This window comes from Mesocricetus auratus, unplaced genomic scaffold (genome assembly GCF_017639785.1).
Source record: "Mesocricetus auratus isolate SY011 unplaced genomic scaffold, BCM_Maur_2.0 Super-Scaffold_100011, whole genome shotgun sequence".
Classification (NCBI taxonomy): Eukaryota; Metazoa; Chordata; class Mammalia; order Rodentia; family Cricetidae; genus Mesocricetus; species Mesocricetus auratus.
This window is the reverse complement of record NW_024429195.1, coordinates 9,184,869-9,206,497: the sequence shown is the minus strand read 5'-3', so window position 1 is coordinate 9,206,497 and position 21,629 is coordinate 9,184,869. Positions and strand designations below refer to the sequence as shown.

Sequence of the window (21,629 nt, the reverse complement as noted above, 5' to 3'; positions counted from 1 at the left end):
CATCCCTAATTCAAAAACTATGTATGTTCCCAAAAAACATTGCAAATTTTCAGATTGAGAATGTTCAACCTCTATTTGAACACACTATGTAGATGCAAATTTCCTTCTCTAGAATGCCTTTACTCCACTCAGTGTACTCAGCAAAGTCCAATTAACCCTCCCAAGCCAACTGCAAGGGACTCCTCCATCTTCAAATCTGTCCTTACTCCTCCAAGTAGCTAGTAACTCTCTAAGAAGCTGCAGCATCTAATGCATACATGCAATCAAGGTAACAAGCAAAATGAAATGGCAGAACCAGGAGCTGAACTTTAAATGCAGATTAGTTATACAAAAAAGCCCTAACAAATTTTAATATTTTTTTAATTTACATTTCAATCTCACTAGAATTTGACACTCTTAAGATAGCTGTCATCTTTCCATCCTCCTATACCCTCAAGTTTGCTTATCCCTAGGCTCCCATCAAACGCCAAGAAATAGCAATGTATTTAAGCTAATAGGAGAATTAAATATTTGGAGAGAAATGGACTTCAATCTAGCATAAACATATATGGTTAGTATTTTTTTAAAAGAACATGGTGGAAGGAGAGACCTAACTCCAGTAAGCTGCCCTCTGACCTCCACAGATGCAGTGTGGCATGTGCCCAGCAATCTAGATGCTCTCAGTGGTCTTCCTTCACAACCTTGCTTCATTCTGCTTCCCTTCATTCAAACTACAGGGGCTCAATACAAGTAAGTGTTGTCTTTCCAGAGCAGACTGCACCTGCCTGCAAACAGCTCCTACTTTGTACTTAAATTTTCCTTGGGGAATAAAAAGCACTCTCTTAGGAAACAAAGCAAACACACACACACACACACACACACACACACACACACACACACCTTGGACTGGACCAAAGTGATCAATATAAAAAAAAAATACTGTGTGAATACAACTGAAGTATATGTGCATCCCAAGGAGATATAAAAGTTTAATGCAACTAAAATATGTAGAGCCAATGAGAAATAATTGTCACTAGAGAGAGACAGGGTATATCATGACATGTCATATACATCATGCTACTGTCACTGGTGCTTATAAGCTAAGAGATTGAATGATTTTGTACCAAGGTATACAAACACATTATTGAGGGCTTACAGAATCAAAACTTTTTTTTTAACTTCCATACCTAAATTTCAATAAACTATATAACTAGAACTTGAGACAGTAGCAAATCAAATTCTTAATTTTTATTGTTTAATTTAAAAGCAGTATAGGGCTGGAGAATTGGCTCAGCAGAAGAGTACTTGCTATCCTTGCAGAGGACCCAGATTGAATTCCCAGCACCCACAGAGGATCACAATGTTCTGTAACTCTAGTCTCAGGGGAATCAATACCCTCTTTTGACTTAAATGGGCACCAGGCACAAAAACACTACATAAAGGCAGGCAAAACACACATACACATAAAATAACAAAATATAAATAGTTTTCAATTTTAAAGCAGTAAACATAACAAATGCTGCCCTCTGTATTAAACCTAAAGGGGTGAGGGGATACTTGTTCTTCTTTTATCCTTAGTTTCTTTATCTATAAAATACTAGCCGACTTCAGAGCTATCCTGACTTTAATGCCAATAGAGCATTTAGCACAATGTCTGTTAATAAGAGCTTAAGATAAACTAGTTATTAGTGTTAGTAATAGAAAAGATGTCTCCATTTTCTGGGATATTACAGCAGATATTTAAAAAGAAATAATACTGAAATATGAAAAATATCAAAACTGTACTCAAAGTGATACCAGTGAATAATGCCTTTGGATGCACAGAAAAATGCATACAAGAACAAACGTGAGGAAGAAAAGCTGAAAAGTAGAAGCGGATGGAGGATTCAGACTGAAACATTTTAAAGGCAGTAGCGCTTCAGTAACAAAGATCTTGCACTCCTGTAGTCCATCATCTGTCTTTCAGGCTAGGGGCAGCTGTACGGGCAGGACTGCCTCATCTCAAACATCCTATCAAGACTGACGCTCAGAACCTAAGACCACCACTGAATTTAAAGGCACAAACTTTAAGAGATCATTAAGATCCAATGATGAAGCAGATGAGTAGATCCTAATCATATGGCAGAGAATAAGTCACAGACACAAAGGTAAGGCAAACAAACACCTTAAGACCAAGAAGCATTCAGAAGAGCCCAGCCCTGAAAATAACTTGGCCTTGGGCCCCGAGCCAGCAGTACTAGAAAAAAATTAATGTCTATCATTTAAGCCACCACATCTGTGGGATGATTTGGCAGCTTTAGCAAAATAATATATCCGTGAAATACAAGATACTCAGGTTAATACAACCAAAGAAGTTTAACTGTGACACTAGAAATTCAAAGGCCCAAAATTTTAAAATAGAGTTGCCTAATTTAGACCTATAGTTATTCTGCTCCTTAGATCTCCACATTTGAAAATCCAGAGTTTGAAATCTTATGAGCATTCCCACCCTCTACAGTTTCAGAGGCCGTCTCCAAGTAAAGTAGCAATATAGACATGAGAAAATCTAATGCAAAGTAGATTAACTTTTGACAGCCAAAAATATCTTCACAAAATACTCTATTTTCCAGGTAAAATAAGGATTTTTTTCTTGACTTCTTAGTTTTGATAGCATAAATATATGGATATTATATGAAAAACGCAGATGTTTTCTTATTTCATTAAGAAACACATTCTAGCAAACAATATGAACGAACAATATATGTTGGAAATAACAGTACTTTCATCTCACTACAAAAGAAACTGCTTCATTTAATTCTACCAATTGCTCCCATCAACTCCGCAGCAACGTTTACAATTTGCCCACCATAGTATCTGCTGACAATAAAACGTATTTTAATTTGTTGCCATATTGATTTCCATGAATTATTTAGGCTATTTTTACCGCAGCAAGGAGAACAAGCTTTTCCCCTGTGACATGTGGTTTTTAAATTGTGCTATTAAGTCAACGCCATTAGTTAGGATGAAGTTTACAGAAGACAAAACAGGAAAGTCCAAAATATGAATGGCTTGAACAATATAAAAACATTTTGTACATGCGTACACTCATGTTTGTAGGCATAAGAGAAATAGAACATTTTAGAGTATCTGTTTCTATATTTGGAATAGACCATTTATTTTCAAAATCTTAAAAAAAAAAAACTAAGTAACTTTTTCTCCAAACAGATAGTATCCAATAAAAATATAACATGTCACAGATACAACCCACATACATCTATTTAAATTTTCTATCAGCCTTGTAAAAAGAAAAAAACTAAAAGGAAACAAGTTAAATATTTATTTAGTAATCACAAATTCCCAAAATATAAAATTAGTATTCAATATCGTCCTCATCCTCAGAAAGGCTTGCTTTTATTTGTCTTTTGTTTGTTTGTTTTTTAGCTCTTTTTGAAGATTTCTTTTTTCATTATGGCCAGCATTCAGGCATCCACAACCTGCAGCCCATGGGCTGAAGATGGATGCACCAACGTTGCAGAGGAACTTCCGGTGACTGTCCAGGTAGCGAGATGTCTCTGTCAATTCTAGTGTTTATATATTATGTTTCTGTGGTCTTTGATAGAGTTGAAGACAGATAGTTATAGATTTCCTCAGTTATGATAAAAGATAAGCTACATATAAGACTTTAGACTCATACAGATAGGATAGATGATAAAATACTTTCTTTAAATCTTATTAAATGTTAATGGAGTAAATATTGTAACTATAGTTCTTACTTGGTAACTGTTCTGTTATATATAATTTGACTATGTTAAAGTTAAAATCTTTCTTTTTATTTTGACAGAAAAGAGGAGATGATGGGGGAAGTCCTTCTGTGTATATGTTGTCTTATTGATTGATTAAATAAAGCACTGTTGACCAATAGGGAAGCAAGACAGGTGGGACTAGGAGTCGAGGAGAATTCTGGGAAACAGAGGCACAGTCAGTCACAATGGAGGATGCAGGAAAAAAGGTCTGGACTCTTTCTCCAGTAAGAGAAGACCATGTGGAAATACTCAGATTAGTAGTTATGGGTTAATAATTAAGTCAGAGCTAGCCAATAAGAAACCACAGAAAACAGCCAACAGCTTCCTAATTAATATAGTGTTGCGTGTGTTATTTGGGGACCGAGACAGCTGCAGGACCCAGGTGGCTGGATGGAAGACTACACGTTACACAGTTCTGCTGTCATTCTCATGCTGTAACTAAAATACATTAATTTATCTTTCAGAGCGAACATCAGTAATCAGGTTGAGCATTATTTCCAGTATATATGCAATTTCTCTTTTAATGAAAAACTCAACAAACCTGAATAAAGGCTATTTCCTCAACATCTCATCTGTACATGCATTTATGAGTAATCTCACCAAGAAAAAAAACTTACAGCTACTCAATCCTGGCAAATACCAACACTTAAAAACAAATGGTAGCACATGCCTTTAACCAGGCACTCAAGAGGCAGAAGCAAGCAGATCTCTATGAGCTCAAGGCTAACCAAGTCCATAGAGCTAGTTCCAGGATAGCAGGGCTACACAGAGAAACTGTTTTGAAAAACAAAATAAAAGTACAAATAAAGGCAGGCAAGGTAGGGCACACCTTTAATCCCAGCACTCTGGAGAGAGAAGCATGCAGATCTCTGTGAATGCAAAACCATCCCTGTAACATGGCAAGTTCCAAGACTGCCAGGACTACATAGTGTGCAAAAATAACAATAATAATAACAATCGCATGTCAAATGTATTGCTTTATAATTCACTGATGCATTATTATATCTACTTTTCTGACCCGATTTCAATTTTATAAAGTAAAAGAAAAATTATAATTTTTAAAGAAAAAAAATCTGTCTCTGAAGAAAGGATGAGAGAACAAGATTTTCTTATGGAAAAAAAGAGTAGATGACAAAATAATAATCTCACCAAACCAGCTAAAGAAAAAACAAACTTAAATTGTTGCAATTTGGAAATTATAAATCATTTCTAAGTTCTCAGTTCATTTACTACTTTCTCTGCTTTTCCTGTTTCTCATTTTTCACAAATGTTCAAGATTCTAGCTCCTACTTTCACAATCAATGAAGAGGCAGGCACTAACTACAACAACCAAAAGCTTAACTCCAATCCTATCTATTTCAACCAAAACTGTACTCGTGGGATAATAACACCTTCAACATGGTTATCTCCTCAAAACCTGACCTAATGTTTTATAAGCATTCAGCAAGTGCTTCTTAGGTACCATGCCTTATCACCAGTACATAGCTTAGCAGGGATCTCTTCCCATTATCACTTCCTCCAATTAAAACTTGGAATGTTGGCTGGAGAGATGGCTTACTGGTTAAGATCACTGGCTGTTCTTCTAGAGGAGCCGGGTTCAACTCCCAGCACCCACACTGTAGCTCACAACTGTCTGTAACTCCAGTTTCAGGGGTTCCAATACCCTCATAACAAACACATATGCAGGCAAAATACCAATGCACATAAAATAAAAACAAATAAGTCATTTTTAGAAATGTAAAATGTTCAATCTGCCACCCACCTCTTACTGATGAGCTCCCTCTAATTCAAGAGCAAATCTTTTCTGCTCCAAAGGTAAAGGGTGACTCCATGATAGTTGTCTATGACTTACAAAACTATATAGAAGATAGATTTATCTTTCCAAGTCTCCAAATATAAAACTTACCACTGGAATCAGCTGCAGATCAAGGGTGGAAGGGGACAAGAGACAGGCTCCCGAAAGTTGTCCTCTGATCTCCACACGCATGCCCTTCCCACACACACAAATTTTAAAACGTACTTTGTAAAAGATAATCCATCTTCAGAAATGTATGTAAAAATGAGTTCAAACAGGTATAGAAAGCATGCCCTCTAGATGCTAGCAAAATAAACTTAAAAATGAACTTCTTGTTTAACTTTAAAGTGTACACCAGTCTCTAAAACATATAGTGAGTTGCAGAGCTTTCACTTCGGATGTGTGATGAGTTCTGAACAATCAAGGAAGAACTGCTGTTACCACTAAAGTTTTTAGATGACAAGACAATAATAATATGAGACTGTTCCTGGTCTTTCTTCCCTCTATGCCTACTCAGGAGAATTCTGGCTTTCTTGCTCAATCGTCACCTCCCCCACCCTTGAGGCTACCTGGCCACTCTAATTATTTTAGGCTTTGTAAGACAGACAAAGAAATACTATGAATTACAAGGCTGGGGCTAGTATGGGTTGTATGGAGAAGTGCCAAGATAATACAATTAACAACATCTACATTAGGGAAAAACAAACAAGGGAAAATAGTTTCTAAAGAAACGTGACTATGGTCTATGTTATCTATTTCACATAATATTTAAGAAACAAACAAGAAGGAATCAGCATCTGATAGAAATTACTTTTTCTTACTGACTTGCCCATTTCTGTCTCTACTACAATACTGAGCTGACCCTGAGTGTCAAACATGACATTCACAAATACAGATGCAGTATCTCATCTGTACTGCCAATAGACACTGGCTGGGTTCACAACCTCTGACTCACTGAAGATATTATTATAAAGGGAAAAAATACAGACACAAAATAACAAGCATCATGTCTTTCCACTTACATGAGATAGTCAAATTCATTGAAAGAGAAAGTAGAATGTAGCTGCTAGGGATTGGGGACATAAAATGTTCTAATTTTTATCTCTTCGTTTTAATCTCAGGATTATGACATACTCAAAATTATAGTCTTTATTTTTTTTCAGTGTATCATTCCTTTATTTTTACACACCATTTATCCAGTATTTATTGGATGCTTGTTAAGTGCAAGAGGACGTAATTATTCTGAAATAGTATAGCAAAATATACCTTTCAACAGCCAATGCCAAAAAAAGAGGAGGAAAAGGAAAGAGTGGATAGGAACAATATACATCCCCTGTGAGGATTGAGTTACATGTTAACTACAATGACCCATGGAATGCCCAGAAATTAGTGTGTCTGCAAATGTGTTTTCAAATGAGATAAACATGTGAATCAATTGATTGAGCAAAGCAAATTGTCCTCCCCAATATGGGCAACTAATGGTTCAGTTAAAAGTCTAAATATAACAAAAAGCTGACCCTCTCACTAGTTGACTCCTAAGTATTTGAGCTAGGATATAGGGTCCTACAAGCACCTATTCAGTGGCTTTTGTGTAGGACAAACACCATCAGCTTAGTTGGTTCTCAAGTCTTTAGATTTAAACATGTATGCCATCATCTGTCCTAATTTCAAGTTCACCAAAAATGTAGGTTAGTACTTCATCTCTGTAACAACATGAACTATTTTTTTGCAGTAAATTTCTTAGTTAACATACACTGGTTCGAGTCTGTATGCCAGAGGTGACATACAGAAATAGAGTTCCTAAATAATGTAATAAATCGGTCCCTAAAAAATTTTGTCACCTCCTGTGAACAAGCTTGGCAAGACAAAAAGAAAAAAATAAACTAACATAAAAGCTAACGAATAATATTAGAATGATGAAATATGATTTCTTCAAGAAAAACAAACTCTAGTTTTTTTTTTTTTGTTTTTTTGGGGGTTTTTTTTTTTTGGTTTTTACGAGACAGGGTTTCTCTGTATTGTTTCGGAGGCTATCGGTCCAGCCCGGCCTCGAACTCACAGAGATCCGCCTGCCTCTGCCTCCCAAGTGCTGGGATTAAAGGTGTGCGCCACCACCGCCCGGCAAACTCTAGTTATTATTAAGGGCCCCTGTGCAAGCTGTCCTGTTTGCAGAGCTGATCTATTCCCGCACCTTTGTTTCTGGGGAACAGGTACTAGCTCAAGAAACAATTCACAAATCACCCACCCAGTAAAGAATTCTCCAAATGAAGTAAGTCACTACAAGTTTCATTTATAGTTATGCAATTTTGCTTTTTATTGTTGTAATTTATCTTTTTGTCCTTCTATTACCTGTACTCACTTTGAGTTATTAGAAAACAGAGGTTACAAATTGTTTTATATAGCCAATGAATGTCTTCACTTTGCCACTAGTACACTAGCTTGGATTATTCAGTAAATTATTTAACTATCATTTTTAGTATTCTGACAAGATTCAATATAAAAAGCTTGCTTCTTAATCCAATTTTCAAATGGGGTACAGATCTAAATAGAATTCTCAACAGAAGACTCTCAAATGCCAAAGAAACACTTAATGAAATGTTCAACATCGTTAGCCACCAGGGAAATGCAAATCAAAACAACTCAGATTCCATCTTAGACCTGTCAGAATGGCTAAAATCAGAAACACAAGTGACAGCTCATGCTGGAGAGGATGTGGAGCAAGGGTTACACTCCTCCACTGCTGGTGGGAGTGCAAACTTGTACAGCCACTTTGGAAGTCAGTGTGACAGTCTCTCAGAAAACTGGGAACCAATCTACCACAAGACCCATTGATACCTCTCTTGGGCATATACCCAAAAGATGTTCAATCATACCATAAGGACACTTGCTCAACTATATTCATAACAGCTTTATTTATAATAGCCAAAACCTGGGAACAACCTAAATGTCCCAATACCAAGAAATAGATAAATAGCATGTTGTACATTTACACAGTGGAGTATTACTCAGCTGTTAAAAGCAAGGACACAAGGAAATTGGAAGACGAATGGATGGAACTAAAAAGAAAATCCTGAGTGAGGTAACACAGACTGAGAAAGACAAACAAACAAGTTATGTACTCATATGGGTGGATATTAGCTTTAAAATAAAGGACAGTCATGCTACATAATCCACAGACCCAAAAAGGCTAGAGAGTTTGTGTGGGACACCCAGATCTCCCTGGAAAGGGGAACTAGAAAAGATTTTGTGAGCGGACTGAGGGAGGGTGGGTGAAGGCAGGGTTGCAAGATGTCACTACAGGTGGAGATGGGTGAACATGAGGGATCAGACTGGGGGACACAGAGGAAGAGACTGCTGAGGGAGATTGCTGGGAGCATATTGCGGGGGTTGGCTGGAAGCTTGAAGCCAGGGAATCTCCCCAGAGTCGACGGGTGAGACCCCAGTTTAGCAATAGCAGAAAAAGTAGCCCGAACTGGTGATGTCTTGTGACCAGACTGCTGCCTGGCTCAATTGTCATCAGACAGGCACCATCCAGCAACTGATGGAGGCAGATGCTGAAACCCACAGCCTAACATGAGGCTGAGTTCAGGAATCCTGTAGAAGAGGAGGAGAAAGGAGTATAAGCAGGAGCCAGAGGGGGTCAAGGACACCATAGAAAGGCTCACACAATAAACTAACCTGGGCTCATGGGGCTCACCAAGACATGGGGCTACAATCAGGGAGCCTGCATGAAAACTGACCTGGGTACTTTGCACATGTGTTACAGCTGTGTAGCATGGCCCTCATAACAATGGAAACAGGGGCTGTCCCCTGACTCTTTTACGGGCTTTTGGGACCCTACTCCTCGCACTGGAAGTGCTTAGTCTTACTGCAACCAGATATGCCATGTTTTATTGCTGCTCATGGGGGCCTGCCCTTTCCTGGGTGGAGAGGATCGGGAATGGGTGGGAGGGGCGGGGAGGAGTGTAAGAGATGGAGCAGAGGCTGTAACTACTATGTAAAAATAAGTAGGTGAATTTTTAAAAGTGTAATTTGCCTTGTAAAAATAAATAATAAAACTGGCAAGAAAGTCCATCTGTCAAAAATTAAAATAAAACCTAGCTTCTACTTGAAAGTTATAAACCAGAGAAGCACAAATAAACTAAAGTAAAGGGAACTCTAATCACCAAGACAAACAGAAAAGAATGCTGGATGGGATAAGGTCTAGGAACTGGTTAATTCCTACTCTCTGAAAGACTTAGGATAGCAACCAACATTCTCATCTAATCAAGTGACAGAGCGGTCACACGATTCATCTTATCTGGAAGCACCAGGGCTCCTCACCCATAGTAAGTGATCAGGTAACTCTCTTTTAAACATGAACCATGCATATGAAAACCTAGACATCACGAGTATCTCTCTACTTGTAAGGTAAACACAGAAATGCTAAAGCAAATGGCCGGTAAAGAAATCAAAAAAATCAGCAAGTACAACAAACATAATATTCATTCCCAAGTAGAGCCTGGCCAAAACAAGACAAATTATGGGATTATATCGCAGGTGAAAAAATAGAAAAGGGGATAATTCTGCACCATAAAATGCCAGATTCTGTGTTAAGTACTCAAAATAGCAAGGTGAGAAATATAATATAATGATCTCAAGGGATTATAATTCTCTAGGGAGGTCAACTAGTAAACAAATAATTAGAATGTACAAGTGTTGCATCTGAGGTATAAACAAAACATACGAGAAGGCGGAATAGGAAGAGCAGGTTTTAGGGGGGAATACCAGAGAAGATTTTGCTTAAATAGCTAATATTTAATATCTGAGTCTTAAAACGTGAGCAGGAATTTTTTAGACAAAAGAAAAAATATCAGACTGAACAATAGTGATAATTTCAGAGGTGATATGCAACATGATGTAACTCTTAAAATATAGGAGATATTCTTACATTAATTCATATTGCTTAAAAAATAAATCCTGAGTGAGGTAACCCAGTCACAAAAACACAAACATCCAGTAGCTGATGGAAACAGAAGCAGACACCCACAGCTAAACACTGAGCTGAACTCTGGAATCCAATTGCAGAGAGGGAGGAGTGATGAGCAAAGGGGTCAAGACCAGGCTGGAGAAACCCACAGAAACAGCTGACCTGAATAAGGGGGAGTTCATGGACCCCAGACTGACAGCTGGGAAACCAGCATAGGATCAACCCAGTCCCCTCAAATGTGGGAGTCAGTTAAGAGATCTGGTTAATCTATAGGGCCTCTAGTAATTGATGAGTATTTATCCCAAGTATATGAATGGACTTTTGGAGCTCACTCCACAGAGAGGGATATTCTCTCAGCCTAGACACACTGCGGAGGGTCTAGGCCGTGCTCTAAATATGACAAACTTTGAAGATCCCCCATAGAAGGCCTCACCCTCCCTGGGGAGCAGAAAGGGGATGGGATAAGGGGTCTGTGGGGGGCAGGGGAGGAGAGAAGGGAATGGGAGCTGGGATTGACATGTAAAACAAGCTTGTTTCTAATTTAAATTTTAAAAAAGATCAAAATAATAAATGAATAAATAAATTCTAGAACTCATTCTCTGTAAACACAAGAGAATTTGTTTAACTTGGAAAAGCAAAGACTTTTTTGGTGCCTTTACATCTCAGGTAATGATGATTCAATTTAGATATAAAGATTTAATAAATGCTGTTAGCACACTGCCAATATCACTACCGAAGAAATTATAAAATTTTACCAACGGCAAACTTGGAAGGAAGATCTAGTTTTGAAGGTCATCCCTGAAACAAGCAACTCTATAACCTTAGACAAAGCCCCCCTAACCTCTGCCAGACTGTGTGTAACCATAAGAAATCCCCATTTACTCTAAGAGCTGGCAAAGGACATTAAGGATAAAAGTGTGAAAGCAAGCCCAACCTATAAATGCCAGTTCCTCTCCCAAAAGGAAAAAGTTCGGCATTGCAGTAGAAATGCTTATACATCAACTTTAAGTACAAGTAATTTCCCTCAGCAAAAGAAAGAACTTGTGAAAAGGAGACACATCTAAACATTTACAGTCCCATAAAATTTTGTACCAATGTTTGGTCTACATCAGCAAATTAAGAGAGAAATCATAATAATTAGAAGTTATATTACTAATTCAAGTAAGTAGGGTGTTCAAGGCATATTCTAGCATATGTATATGATGGTTCTTACTGCCTGTAATATTAAACAAGAATGGCACCAAGCCCACTTTTTCTCTGTAAGGTATTAATCCATACCACTAATTTTGTTTCCAAATACTACCTAAATGATCCAGTTTGCCTAGTAAAAAAAAATAAAACTTAAAAGTCACTTACAATACTGTATAATAAATCATTTTCAAACTCAAAAATAGCTCCCAATATAGTTCTTGCTAAGTAACTTTTGTATGTAAATCCATCCATTTATCCTGCAGCATTTTTATTTATCTCTCCAGCTTGTCTTGGGTTACCAAAGGACCATTCCCAATCAATGTCATTTCTTCACACAGTAGTGCTTTTGAGATAATCTCTGGGTACCATAATTTATTTACTAAAGAGGAAGAACCCTTATTTTAGAATCTAAGGATCTAAGTCTAGAAAAGCTATTTAGTACCTAAATAATTGTCTAACTTGTTTAACTGCTTCCCATTCTTGCATTCTTACTTTCTGAACCTACCTGTAAAGGACAGTATCTACAAAAGAAACAGTATTCTAAGGACTGAACTATGCAGTTCTATTTCACAAATGCACTGTAAATTGTCAGTCATTAAGATAGTCACTGAAATTATTTTCTAAAACTAATCATCAAATGGTATTTAATCCTATAACTTGCCCCTCACGCTTGCTACCCAAGTAGTTTTCCAAATGTTTAAGCAAATATTCCCAGAAGGAGGTAGGGTATCCCATGCCCTACTGTACAGCCATACTCCCCCTTGTGAGGGAAGGAATAACGCAGCAGGTTCTAGGTCAAGAAACATGTGCTACTTCATGTCTACTCCTTTCCTATTCTCTACCCTCCTCGAAACACAAAATGAGAAAAGAAAGGAAAAGAGGGAGGGAGGGAGGAGAAAACCACAGGCATCACTTGAATGAGAGCAGGATTCAGGGGGACATGAGAGGTGGGTACCTGAGATCTTTCTGATAGGTTCCCAGGCTCTGGTATTTTGAATCTGTTTTAGTTATGTTACTTTTTTTAAGACCAAGAATATTAACAACAATAAATAATAAATATTATTTATGCCCTAACCTCTTTGTATGCAATAGCTTCATTGTGTATGCACAATAATCTGATCAGGTAGATAACCCACTTGATAATTATAACTTGGCTGTAAAATTATTTAACTTTCCCTACTACTGGATAGTTAAGATTATTGCTAGTTATTTTATAACACTGAACTACATTTAGTCTCTAAGTGTCCAAGTTTAAATTTTCCTAAACTAAAGAAGCCTAGAGCTAGGGATTAAGCTCAGTTGATACAATGTTTTCTTAGCAAGTACCAGGCCCTTGTTTCAGTTCCCAGCACCACATAAATAGGGTGTAATAAAGTACGTCTGTAATCCAGCACTGAGAAATTACAGGCAGTCAGCACAGAAATGCATGGTCATTCTGCTACATAGTAAATTATGGACTAGCCCACCTCAAAAACAAAAAACTAAGAAATAAGTAGAGGAAGCTCTTTCAAATTCTTGATAAATATTGCTAAAACGATATTCAGAACAATTATGACTTTTTTCTTTTTTTTTTTGTTTTTTGTTTTTTGTTTTTACGAAACAGGGTTTCTCTGTATTGTTTTGGAGGCTGTAGGTCCAGCCCGGCCTCGAACTCACAGAGATCCGCCTGCCTCTGCCTCCCAAGTGCTGGGATTAAAGGCGTGCGCCACCACCGCCCGGCCAATTATGACATTTTTTTATGCTCAACAACAGTATTTAAGTTTTTTGGCATTCCCTAACAAGCAATAATCATTTTGTCCATGTTACTACCTCATATTCTTGTTTAGTGAAAGTAAATGCTGACAGTAATTAAACCATGCTTATATCTCTCTTTTGAAATATACCAAGCCCTTTGAAAAATTCTATTGTTTATCCTATAATATTTAATACCATAAGGGAGTTTTATAATTTAAAGTATCAAGAGTCTTTGACATGCAATCATTAGAAAATGGACTCAAACAAGCACAAGCAAAATAGGAAGTGAGTTAGCTTAATGCGCTGAAATATCTGAACATATAATCAACAAAGTTGAGATGTTCCAAAGATGCTCTCTGCAGTCCACCTCTTGCTTCAAATGTCTTTATGCTACCAACAATATCAAGTAGATTCTTCTTTTCATTGTGGTGGACTGCCAATCAACTTTACAATTACATTCTAACACTTGAACAACAACCCCATTGAAAATTTATCAAGCAGAAGAAAATTCCTTTTCAAACTGTCTAAAAAGTATAGCTACATTTTTTTATTTTTTATTTTTTATTTTTTTACGAGACAGGGTTTCTCTGTATTGTTTTGGAGGCTGTCGGTCCAGCCCGGCCTCGAACTCACAGAGATCCGCCTGTCTCTGCCTCCCGAGTGCTGGGGTATTAAATGTATGTGTCACCACTACCCTTGGATGATAGAACTTTTTAATGCCAATATTTTTTACTTTCTTTATCTGAAACAGAATATATGCTTACTACCTTCCCATCATCAGGTGAAAATAAATTTAAAACAAAACATAATGCCAAGTTACTGTAACACTCTAATTTTTAGTATTACAAGCACTATTCATTCTTAGTCCCCTCAAATCATATATCATTCTCAGTAGTAACGTCAGAAGATGACAAGATATAGCTACATAAGAAATTCAAGATTCAAATATCCTCCATATAGCTAATATGCAATAGTTAAACCCAAAAAATAAAAATGAAAAATAAAAAACATGATTACTGTCACTTAACCACACAGATTGTAAAGTAAATCATGGTCCCAAATACTATGGTGTATCCATGGTCAGAATAGCCGTAATTTCGCATCCTGGAAAATGGAATTCTTCATGCAGCTAATTTTGGAAGCACCTATTCATCCTCTCGCTTTTCCAGTATCTTCCCTACAAGACTTCCCATCTAGCAGGCCTACTCCTCAGGCACCCCACTTCTTTGAGATGTCAGAGGCTTAGAATAAAAACTACAAACATACAAAAACCCTATGGATAGTTAAAACAACCCTGAATGATAAAATAACTACAAGAGGTGTCACATACCCGACTTCAGTTGCACTACAGAGCTTTAATGATAAAAACATCCTGGCCTGGCACAAACACCCTGACTGATGGAGCCTAGTGAAAGACCCCAACATAAATCCACACACCTGTGCACACCTAATTTTATAAAGAGAGTAACCAACCAATATCTGATTTGACATAAGGCCCACTCCACCTCCATGAGATGGAACTCACACTGGACACTTCTTAGATGACCAAGTACCTGACACTAGCTATCCCAGGGAGCTAGGTGAAACCCAAATACTAATGTTCTTTTTAAAATTAAAAAAAAAAGTAGCAATAAAGTAACTCCTAATAACATTCTGCTATACTCATAGATTAGGACCTTGCACAGCCAGTATCAGAGACGCTTCCCCCTGAAGTAGATGGGAGCAAATAAAGAGACCCACAGCCAAACATTATGCAAAGAGTGAGAGACCTTGGAACACCCAGCCCTAAAAAGCATGTCTCCATCAAATCCCTCTCCTCGGGGCTCAGGGAACCCTGAAGAAGAGGCTGGCAGAGTGTGAGGGCCAGAAGGGATGGAGGACACCTAGAAAACAAGGTCCTCCAAACCAACACGAGCAGCGCTCACGTGAACTCACAGAGACTGGGGCAGCGTGCACGGGACCTGCACAGTGTGTCTACAATACTATGAACTCACAGTGTGTCTACAATATTATGAACTCACAGAGACTGGGGCAGTATGCATGGAGCCTGCACAGTGTGTCTACAATACTATGAACTCACAGTATGTCTACAATATTATGAACTCACAGAGACTGGGGCAGTGTGCACGGGGCCTGCACAGTGTGTCTACAATATTGTGAACTCACAGAGACTGGGGCAGAGTGCACAGGGCCTGCACAGTGTGTCTACAATATTGTGAACTCACAGAGACTGGGGCAGAGTGCACGGGGCCTGCACAGTGTGTCTACAATACTATGAACTCACAGTGTGTCTACAATATTATGAACTCACAGAGACTGGGGCAGCATGCACAGGGCCTGCACAGTGTGTCTACAATATTATAAACTCACAGAGACTGGGGCAGCGTGCACGGGGCCTGCACAGTGTGTCTACAATATTGTGAACTCACAGAGACTGGGGCAGCATGCACGGGGCCTGCACAGTGTGTCTACAATACTATGAACTCACAGAGACTCGGGGGGTCTCCAGCCGAGTGTCTTTTTGTGGGATTCCTGAGTGTGGAAATGAGTGGGTCGATGTTTCTTGTGATTTTCTTGGGATCACTTCCTTCTGTTTGTTTTACCCAATGCCAGTATGTTAATTTTTGTTTTATCTTATTATTTTCTTTTAGAAATACATTAGAAGACTGTTTGTTTTCTAATAAGAGACAGAAAGGAAGCAGATCAGAATGGGAGGAGAGGTTTGAAGGAACTGGGAGAAGCAGAAGGAGGGGAAACCATAATCAGGATATATTATGTAAGGAAAACTCTATTTTCAATAAAAGGAAAGCAAATATAATCATTAGAATATGATCCACTAAGTTTCTGGATACTGTATCTAAATTAAAAGAATTGAAGACAGAATAGTTTCTTCAATTGCTCTTTCCTGTATGGATGGCCAGTTATTTCTGCTCCATCAGTCATCCTGGGCTGATTTCTACTGTTTCATCAGAAACAATTTCAGCTACTACTATGACACTAAAGTTTGCTTTTATGTACAGCCATGTTCTAACAGAAATATGAATAACAAAGACAACTGGCAAAAAAAAAAGAAAGAAGAATATGGACTTTTGATCAGGCTGAGTATTTTCTGGAAGTTCAGTTTCCCTAAAACCTTACTGAATTTTTGATCATGTACTTCAGTCAAGAGCTTGATCTAGCAATCAAAATAGGTCTTGGTGAGATTCAGGGTACCAATTTAGGTTCAGCTTTAAGTTTCAGTCTTACAGACATAGGTCTTGCCTTAACCCTCATCTTAGGATCTTCCCTGCAGCAGTACAAACTCAGCTGTGAAATCTATTATACTGTGCTCAGAAAATACATAACTAAGAGTCAAGAAAGAGTCTTGAGACACTTTCAAACAATGGCCTAACTGGTCCCAAAAACAGCTATATACAAAGTATTTATTTAAAATTATAAAACTTGATCACAGAAAACTACATGATATTTGCTGCTTTATTATCATTAAATGACTATTTTTGATGTCATTATGAGATATATGTATGTATGCATGCATGGATGTATGTGTGTGTGTATATATATATATATATATATCCTTAAACTCCTTAAGACATCAAAATTATACTATTTATATATTTAATTTTCCATACTGAACTCCAAGAATATAAGGTACTATAGAGAGGTTCACATGTCAATACATATTAATATACAAGACATATTTTAATATAAATAAATGTGTCTTCATTGCAATTAAACCCTTCCATGAGTCTAAGATACAACTGAAAATTTTTGTCATTTATTTTTTAGATTATAATTTGATTTCAATTTTCCTCCCCCAAGTCCTTCCATAATCCCTCCCCACTCTCTATCAAATTCATAGCCTTTTTTCATTACTAATTGTATATTTTTAATAAAGTTAATTTATGTGTATAAATTTAACAAATTCAATTCATATGTATTTGGTTTATGAAACTATATCAGTAAAATATAAATTATTCAGATTAACTTGCAAATGAATAGAGTCCCAAGGAAAAAGAGCTATGGTCATAGTTTAGTTTAAAAAAAAAAAATAACCTTTCTCACAAAATTACCATGATCCATACACCAAGAGGAATTTACTAACTTAAATACTCTTATGCATCTAGTTGCATCTTTCAATACACTTAACAATGACTCTACTTATATTTTTCAAGAAGTTAGAGTAATACCATTCCTACCACTAAAGACACAATGAAACATTTCATAGTAATTAACATAAAATAATCTATAAACTCATGAAATAAATCAAATTTAAGAACTCATGAAATAAACCTACAAGACTATAGTTGAATTCTACAATTATAATTCATTTATAATTTTAAAACACTACTGTAATTATTTCATTAAATATTCTCTTATTTTTCCTAAAAATTTATGTTTTTTAAAAAAGAAACTTGCACATTATAAACAAAGACATGATATGCACATAGCATTCACTTGAAGGAAGTAGAAACTTTCTATAAATATATGTCAAGTCTGTTTACAAAGGAAACAATGGACTTGAGTATGCCCGCTTTACAAGAGAAAGCTAACCAATAAAACCTCTTCAACATAAACTCTCTTATGATACCACATAAAAAATTCCTCCTGAAATCAGCTTCCTGACTAGTTTCTGTCACTGGTAGAGCCACAATGCAAATCCTTGACCACAGACTTGCCATGTAACCTTATTTTCAAACAAATTCAATCATCTTCCTGATAGCTCTGTCCCATACTCGAATGCTTTCAGACACCTACAACCCCATGATACACAATGCAAGCACCTACAATGACATCATTCACTTTATACATTATGCTGTGATTCTTCACTACAACCCCTGAGCGGGGAGATGCCCTCTGCCTTTGATAAGAAGCAGAAAACCTCCTAAATTTTACTACATAGTTAAACCTCACTTTGCATTTTTCTCAGGTAAGACAAATGTAGACCAAACATTAGTATTCTCATATTTCCTCGTTGTACAGAAAGAATGAATGAGCAGGAAAACACAATACTTTGTCAAAGGTAAGTGTGCCAAGCATACTATAAACACTCCAAGTTCCATTAGCCCCTTCCTTTTCTGTTCCGGGACAATGTACGAGATCTTTCACTGTCCCAGCCTTATAGTTCTTTCACAGCTAACTTAAGATGGACACTAAAAGAAATCCATCTTAGCAATATTAAAAGCTTCCAACTTCTAACACATCACTCAGTACTCTAAATGAATTTTACTGGTTGTGCTTACTTCTTAAATAAAAATGAACCTTTAATAAGTTTTGTGATGCAAATACACTCTTAAGAATCAACTTAAAATTCCACAGTTTCAAGTATGGCTATTTTTTGAACAATAAAGCTTAAACCTACAATTCAAAAACCTATACCTCATATGGCTAATTCAGGAACTAGAATACAGCCAGCAACATAATAATAAATAGCCTTTTGTCATCCATTCTTTACCTCAAAAGTTCCCATTGCATTTTTTAAATCCCAGCAAAAAAAAATTGTCACCTAATATTTCTATGCAAAAAAAAAAAATCAAACTAGGGAATTGAGGTGTATACAATTTTGGTTTCACAATATTTCTAGGGTCTAAGCTAAGAGTAAATATATAAAAAGAGAAATAAACGTTTAGATCGTTTGTGGTAGAATTCACTTCACTGAAGAGTTAAATTTCTTTCCACCACAAGAGAAAGACTTCACTTCCTGTTTTAGTCTACTGTGTATCTGAAGAACCCATCTGTTAAGAACTGATCCAGCAGGCAAGGCTGCTGCAGAGTCCACAATGGTTCCATATTCAAATCAGTTCCCAGCTTGTGAGAGCCCTATGGCCTCTCATCAGGTTATAATGTACTAGGTAAGCACACAAATACAATTATCACATCATCAAAGTAAAAATGGGAAAACTTAAAAAACGTGTGTGTTCCTTTAAATACGCATAAATCCAGTAGCAGCTAATGCATGAATATATTTCTTGAGACTGCCTATCTTCTAAAAATAAAAAAAAATGAGCTATTTACGTATAGGCCTATTGGAAGCTAGGTAAAACAAAAAGAAAACCATATTCCCATTAGTGTTTTGAAAAGAACTGGTTATCCCTATGGGATGACAACCTCGCAAACTTACACAGACTTTTGTGGTGATTAATTTGAAGGGTACACAAAGTAAAAAAAAAAAGTGCTTTGTATTCAAGCAGCCATAAATATAGCAAAGTAAAGACAGATAACCTCTCTTTGACTTGACACACTAGCAAAGAAAAACAAGTGCTTCAACTTGTCTATGAATTTCAAAGGCTCACATACCACAGACATTATCTAATCTGTGTCTCAGGGTACCTCGGCCATAGCTGCAGTTTTCTTTCAATTTTCCAATATATCAAATACAAATAATTGCTTCACTGAAAATGCGGACTGCGTTGAGTGTTGTAAAAATCCCCTAGCAAGCATTTTTTTATTATTATGCCTGCGACTTCACACCAAGTACAACGGTCAACTGATTGCTCCTGATTTACACCTTGCCGTCCAAAACCTCACTGAATGTCAAAGGCTAGATACTGCGGAGGAAACTGTTTTCAAAGCTTTGCTGCAGAAAAAAAATAAAATAAAACGCAAACAACAAAAACCAAACCACTGCATCTACAAATCGCAGAATCTATGGACGACCCTTAATTACGCTCTATTCAGAATTTCCCTGTGCTTATTTCTTTGCCTGTCATCAGGAACACCGCTTAGACTCCCTGTAGATAGCGCAAACCATTAAGTCATACACAGTTCTGCAGTAACTCTCTCGCCATGCAAGGAGCCAAAACCTGGGCTGCCTTTCAAATCCTATCCCCTGCTCTTTATGTTCTGTGGCTCCTGAAGGCAACCACAGAGACCAACCTGTATGAGCGGTGTGCCCCCTCCGTTTCAACACCTTCTGGGCCCCACACCCTCCCCCCGAGCTAAAACAGCGTTAACTGGGGCGCATTACAAAGAGGGGAAGGTTGCCTAGGGATGGGGGTCGGGGTGAGCACAGGCACCACATTCTCTCTCCATCACTGCCCGGGGTGCGTTTATAGACAGATGCAAAATCTGCATCCTCCGTCGCCCTCCCTGGAAAACACAGCACCTCAGCTGCTCAAGTTGGAACCAGTGCGCTTCTCACATTTCGGGAGCCGGAGGCGCGCGGGGGATGGGGGAGGGAGAGGGTGTCGTGCCCCAGGGGCCGGGCTGTCACCCTGGCGGAGCCACAGCACCCACAATTAAGAGGCTGGAGGGGGGGGAAGCCCTAGAGGACCCAAAGGGCCGCTTCACCCCCCCACTCGTGGTCCAGGCCCGGGTGAACGGTCGTCGGAAGTGCTGGAAAGCCGGGCTGAGTTGGGCATCGCGCGGGTGGCAAGAGGGAGGTGGCCCGGCGGCCGTGGCCGTGCGCGGGCGGGCGGGCGGGCGGCTGAGGGGCGCGGGGAGGCAGGGGCGCGGACGCCCGCGGGGCCCTTACCAGGTTGAGCACGGTCTCCACGATGTCCCGGTTGCTGACCTCGCCGACCTGGATGAGTCCGATGAGGACGGCGAATTTCATGCGGATGTTGCGGATCGGCACCGAAGGGTTGATCATCCCCGCGGGCAGCACCACCGGGCCCGAGCCCGGGCCCGAGCCGGAGCCGGCCGCCCCCCGCGGCTCCCCCATGGCGCCTCCGCCGCCGCCGCCGCCGCCTCCTCCACCACCGCCACCGCCGCCGCCGCCGCCGGCCCCGACGGCCAGGAGAGCAGCAGCGGGCTGCGCCTCGAGCCCCGGGCCCGGCTTGTCGCTCGCCATCCGCGCCGCCGCCGCTGAGGAGCCGCGCTGCCGCGCCGCCGCGCCGCCTCCGCCGGTTCCGTTATCCCCGCCGCGGCCCCCGCCCCCCGGCCGGCGCCTCGCAGCCCCAGCATCCACCAGCGCCGCGGCGCCGGGCCCGCTCCCGTCCGCGCCTCCGCCGGGCCCGGCGGCCGTGCGGCGCGCCTCGCGGAGCGCCTCGGGGGTCGGCTCGGCGGCGGGGTCCTCACGGCTTCCCCTCACGGCGGGCTCCACAGCGCTCCGCACCGTCCGCCGCGGCGCTCGCCCGCCTCTCGGCTCGCCTCACCGATCCCCCCTCGGCGCCCGCCTCGCCGGACTCCTCTGCTCGCGGCCACCGGCCCGGCCCCCGCTCCCGCCCCACGCCGCGGGTAT

The 21,629-nt window shown here is 39.3% G+C and overlaps 1 protein-coding gene across 3 annotated transcripts in view; it reads right to left on the bottom strand.

Moving 5' to 3' along the window:
- Nbea (neurobeachin) overlaps positions 1–21,239 on the bottom strand; it is a 485,089-nt gene extending 463,850 nt beyond the window's left edge. For 2 of the 3 annotated variants that reach the window (XM_040754403.1, XM_040754404.1), the window contains exon 1: positions 20,922–21,239. In XM_040754403.1, the coding sequence (XP_040610337.1) occupies positions 20,922–21,239 (318 nt within the window). The remainder of the gene's footprint in view (positions 1–20,921) is intronic. The other variant, XM_040754405.1, reaches the window with a different exon arrangement.
- Between the last annotated feature and the right edge of the window lie 390 nt (positions 21,240–21,629).